Source organism: Palaemon carinicauda, chromosome 40 (assembly GCF_036898095.1).
Source record: "Palaemon carinicauda isolate YSFRI2023 chromosome 40, ASM3689809v2, whole genome shotgun sequence".
Taxonomy (NCBI): Eukaryota; Metazoa; Arthropoda; class Malacostraca; order Decapoda; family Palaemonidae; genus Palaemon; species Palaemon carinicauda.
The window spans coordinates 59,666,725-59,671,863 of NC_090764.1; the positions used below are offsets into that span (position 1 = coordinate 59,666,725).

The 5,139-nt window shown below is 34.7% G+C and overlaps 1 protein-coding gene across 1 annotated transcript in view; it reads left to right on the plus strand.

Annotated features, from left to right (window-relative positions):
• LOC137631804 (uncharacterized protein DDB_G0287625-like) overlaps nt 1–2,989 on the plus strand; it is a 30,444-nt gene extending 27,455 nt beyond the window's left edge. Inside the window, exons 8-11 of the mRNA XM_068363787.1 lie at nt 179–299; nt 948–1,067; nt 1,374–1,499; nt 1,654–2,989. Coding sequence (XP_068219888.1) covers nt 179–299; nt 948–1,067; nt 1,374–1,499; nt 1,654–1,773 — 487 coding nt within the window. The 3' untranslated portion in view covers nt 1,774–2,989. The remainder of the gene's footprint in view (nt 1–178; nt 300–947; nt 1,068–1,373; nt 1,500–1,653) is intronic.
• The last annotated feature ends 2,150 nt before the right edge of the window (nt 2,990–5,139 follow it).

A 5,139-nucleotide genomic window follows, 5' to 3' on the forward strand; every position in this document is an offset into this window, starting at 1 on the left:
TAACTGTTCAAGGTTTTCAGGAAGTTTTGAGGTTGAGATAGATAAGAAAGTAATCTAAAATATCCACTCCTAGACTTGAGTTGTGATCTTTCTAGTGTTTGTCTTTTTACAGAAAGTGAATTATTCTTCCATATATTCCTCTACTAACTTTTTTTTTTTTTTTTTTTTTTTTTTACAGCGAGGGACCTGTTCTACCAACTAACGAGGAACGTAGTGAAAGCAATGCCCTCTTGAGCGGACTCAGCAATTTGTTCAGAAATGGTGATGTCACTGTTGATACTTCTGGCAAGAAAGACAAGGTCAGTTTATTCAATGTTCTTTGAGGCCTTTTTATTCTAGTTATTGGCCACAGAGAAGAACAAAAACCAGCGTATTTACTCATCAAGAATTTGCATTTCAAATATATTTTTTTTTTATAACAAAAGTATGATAAATTACTTTTAGGATTCGTATATATCTATTGATTTTGAACCAACTAACGAATAATTCTTATTAATATTGGGTGTCTGATTATAATAAACAACAGCTAAAATAAAAATAAAAAAAATGCTCATTATACATAGTCAAACAATATATATATTGCTTTAAACCCCTACAAAATTCTGATCAAAGACTTAATTTTCAGATTAGCAAATAAATGTTGGATTTTTCAAGCAAATTTACTTTAGTCAGAAAATCCTCTGCAACTCGTATGGCATTTTTTTCATCACTATTTGTTACCATGAGATAGCTCCTTTCTTTTACATTTATTTAATCCTTTGATTTCACTCGGTTCAAGTACGAGTCTTCCTTAAAACGAATACACCCCAACCATTTACTTCCCGGGTTTAAACTACATTTGAGCTTCTGTTTCAATCTAGTTTTCCTAATTCTTCAAATTGTATTTGAATACTCTGTACTGGATGCCCAACTGATAACGTTACTTAATTTATTTTTCAATTTATAAGGTTGAGGCTCACGTAACAGTTGGGCCATTGACGGTAAACCTCAAGGATAGGAGTCGAAAACTGAAGAAAGCTGAAATCACCACTAATCTAAAAGCTATGATAAACTTGAAGGTTAAGGCTGTAAGTATCCAAACACCAGTTCACCATTTTGAGAAACCTTTTCTCTCTTTCTACATGTTATTTGGGTTTTATAATGAAAATGGAAGTAGAGGGAGAACTGAACAAAGAAATAATCTATTTACATTGTCCATGGAGAAGTGCTAACAATTTGACACCTTTTCTTTTGGAACTGCACTCTATTTCTAATCTCCTGACTCTACTATTCTCTTCACATTATGCTTGGGTAGCAGGTGGATGCATTTGGGTTCTGCTAGCATTAAAGCTTTTCATATAAGGATAAACTTAATATTCCTGTTTCTGGTACAGGTTTCCCGACGAAGCAAAATTAGCCTAAGTAGTGTTGGGGTCATGGAACTCACCGCTGGAGATGTATCTGTGATTCGAAAAGACCTTGAACTACAGTCAGATGTCATCAATACAGCCCAAGAAACGGTAGGTAGACGATGAATAAAAGCGCAAAAAAAGCATTTTGAATTATTTTAGCATATATTCAAATAGGTGCCATATGATAATTTTGCTTCATATCTGAAATATATAGGCAAATTATACTATTTCTTCTATTAGCAAGTATGTTTTTTCGTAACAGGTTGTCAGTGCCATAGACACAAACAGACTCGCCCGTGTTCTTAGCGAACAGATCTCAGATATCCTGAATGAGGACGATATTCTAGAAAACTTGGAGAACCACCCTTTTCTCAGAAATTAAGTCAAAGGAGAAGAAAACGAAAGAGTGAAGTGTAGGGTACAGAACGTGGACAGAAGTACCTGCAATGATAATGTCGGAGACTAGGTAGACATGCAGTCCTTCTGCAGCAGTTATCTTAGTCAAGACATCTTGAAAACACATTTTTATTGAGTAGCGTTAGTAAGAGTTCCAGAAAGTAATATCTAATACACGATTCTTTTTCAAGGGAACACACTGAATAAGAATCTTAACTTTCACAAAAATTGTTTTATGTAATTGTAAGATAATTGATTAAAATTATCTATATATCAGGACGCAGCCCACAATAATAACATCATAACTACTTAAGCTATCCCTCGTATATCAGGTTTTAGTATAAGTCCCTGGCTTTTTTAGCCATTATCCACGCTATTATTCATTGTATCTGTATAGTGTTAAAACTGTAGGTTCAGGCACGGCAGCTTAATAGCGACCATGACCAAGGATGACAGACTCACTGAATGATAAGACAAAAACATTTTCTCACACACACGCACATAGGTTTGTGAAAATTCACAGGTACGTAAACAATAGAAACCAACTGAATCGTCCAGAGATAGGTCTGTATAGCTAGCCCAGCTGAACTCACTACAGATATCACTGTACTTTGTTAGATTATATTAGAGCTCAATACATTTTGTCATTTAGTTTTTAAGAATCATGTCCTTCAGTAACTAAGTCACCATCCCGTTTTCCCCAGACCAACAAATACAATTTTTTTTTTTTTTTTACTGACCATTTTTTTTTTCATTGTTTATGTAATGAACAGGAAACTATCATGAATCCTATCCCATAGTAACACAATTGATCTCCTTTAACCATAGGAGTTTTATCGCATGCGATAACAACAGGGGCAGGTGGTGCACTGTATTCTTGGCCATAGGAATGCTAACATGTCCTACCGCCATAGGAATCCCACATTCATGACCTGCTTTCACCATTAGTCCTTTAAAGTATCATTACGAAAACTGCAACATCATTATTTATATTGACATCACATCATCTCTTATCATCATTACCTTTTACTACTCCGTGTAGGTTATTTATTAATTTCATACTAAGACCCAATTTATGTCTTGGTATGTAGTATTTCTTGCCAACATTTTTTAATTATTGTTAATATTTATCATAATTTAAATATTCAATTTTGTTTACTATCGCAATTTAATTGTCATTGACAATAAAACATAAAAATACCCTTTGATTTCTCTTTTATACCTTGTATCATTATTATTATTATTATTATTATTATTATTATTATTATTATTATTATTATTATTATTATTATTATTATTATTATTTTCAGAAATTCTGGTGGAAAAGGGCAGTAGACCACTAACTTGCTTTGAAAAACTTTCCACATATAAGAAAATGCAAAAAGGTTTTTGATTTATATTATATTTCAAGATTTATGTCCAAATTTTCCTTCCTCATTTATACGTGTTTTCTCAGGCAATGCAGTTAATGTATGTAATCACATCTCAAAATAATAAGCTTTCTTTTGGCACCAAATTTGTTATTACAACTGTATTCAAACTGGAATTAAGAGGAAACACACACCACCGTGTACACTCCGATAAACACAAAATCTGAGGGTTATCACTAGGAGAAACTGTTAACTGTTGCACTGTAAACTATTGTATTTATCACACATCGGAATAAAAGAACCATGAAAATGTCATTTATTCTACTGTCATTGTACATCATCAAATATAACGGTAACATCACCAAATATCAGGATTGTTAAGTTAATCATCTTCATCATCATCACTGTCACACTGGCAAGCATCTATCATATTGTCAATGTCGTCTTCAGCACTGTTGCTGTATGTTTGCAAAAAAAAAAACATGCTGCAGTGCACTCAAGAGAATTACCTAGGCACTGACAGGTTGGACTTCTGCTTTCATTCTTGCAGTTGTATGACATGAACTGCAAAACAACCTCTGGAGCAAAAGAGCCAGTCATCCACTTGAAGCTAAGCTGACCGTCTTTTAATGCCTATCATATAGTTTTCTGGACGTGGGATATCAAGCTTTGCCTCCAAATGGCCACTCGGTAATTTGCCTTTAAGGAATGTTGGAATAGGGTGTCTTCACAAGGTGGTAACTGATTTGATTCAACATCAACCTTTTTTATGCGAAATATATGGAATCTAAGGTCATTGACAGTTGTCATTGATGATATTGTGGAGTAAATATTGCAATTAAACTCTTGAAGCACCTTGAACAAGTCTGGGGATAACTGCCATGATTGGCTCAACTGTATCATTACTTCACATAGAGGGACCTTTGGGTGATGAGCCTGGGTACTGATAGTTTGCCTTTGCCAGTGAAAACATGCATACCAAGTATTACAGAGAAAATATCTCTGCCAAGTTGTAAAGCAAGTGTGGTGATGTTAACTTGCCTAATACGCCCTTTGGATCCTCTTCGGATGAAGACTTGAGGTTCAATATTGTTTCTAAAAACAAATGCGAGCACAGACACGTCTGTATCTTCTGATATCAAAACCACAGACGCTGCTGTTTACCGATCTATGAGTTAAAAAGAGGTCATGGCACTGACTGAAATCATTCTTGGTAAGTTTCAAATACTCTTCTTCACAGAAGACATACATCTCCATAGAGCCAAGTTCTTCACAGTATTCTGGTTCACCCATTCATCTGTAAGAAACTTTATGTGACTTGTCTTGCTCTCGGCTGATCGAAATAGGCTCCTCCCCTGCTGGATTCTATGCCCAGGCTTGACTCTGAAGAAGTGAATGGCTCCATCTGCAGATCTTGATTCCCTCTGCATTTTTAATGCTGATTTTGTTGTAGACATTAAACACTACATCTGTTCGTGTTCTTCCTCTTGACATATTCATAACTGAGGCAAATACTGTGTGAGCCACTTCTGAGAAGTTTTCTTGTCACTCTTATCTTGTAAATTTTAGCCATCCCATCAATAATGTAGGCTATTTTTTGTGGAAATTTCATCTGCAGGTTCTACTTCCTTTTCTAGTACTGTTGAAAAAGAAAATTTATCTGTCTACTTACGGGTTTCATCATAGTTGGCCAAAGCCCAGGGTAGAGGGTGGACTAAACTTTGAGTATGTAGACAATTTTATTTTACATTTAGTGTAGAAATAAATAAGAAATTTCACAAGCTTAATTCATTAGCTTAACCAATAATAAAATTTACAGAAAAAACATAGCTTTTATATCCAAGTATTATAAAGTGAATGAGAATGTTGGTCGAGCCGGATAGGCAAAAAACATTCCAAGAGCCTCCCGAATCCACTGCTGATTAGCCCTGCCCTTAGCTATTCTGAAAATAGTTAGTACATGATTTATAGGTTTTATCGAA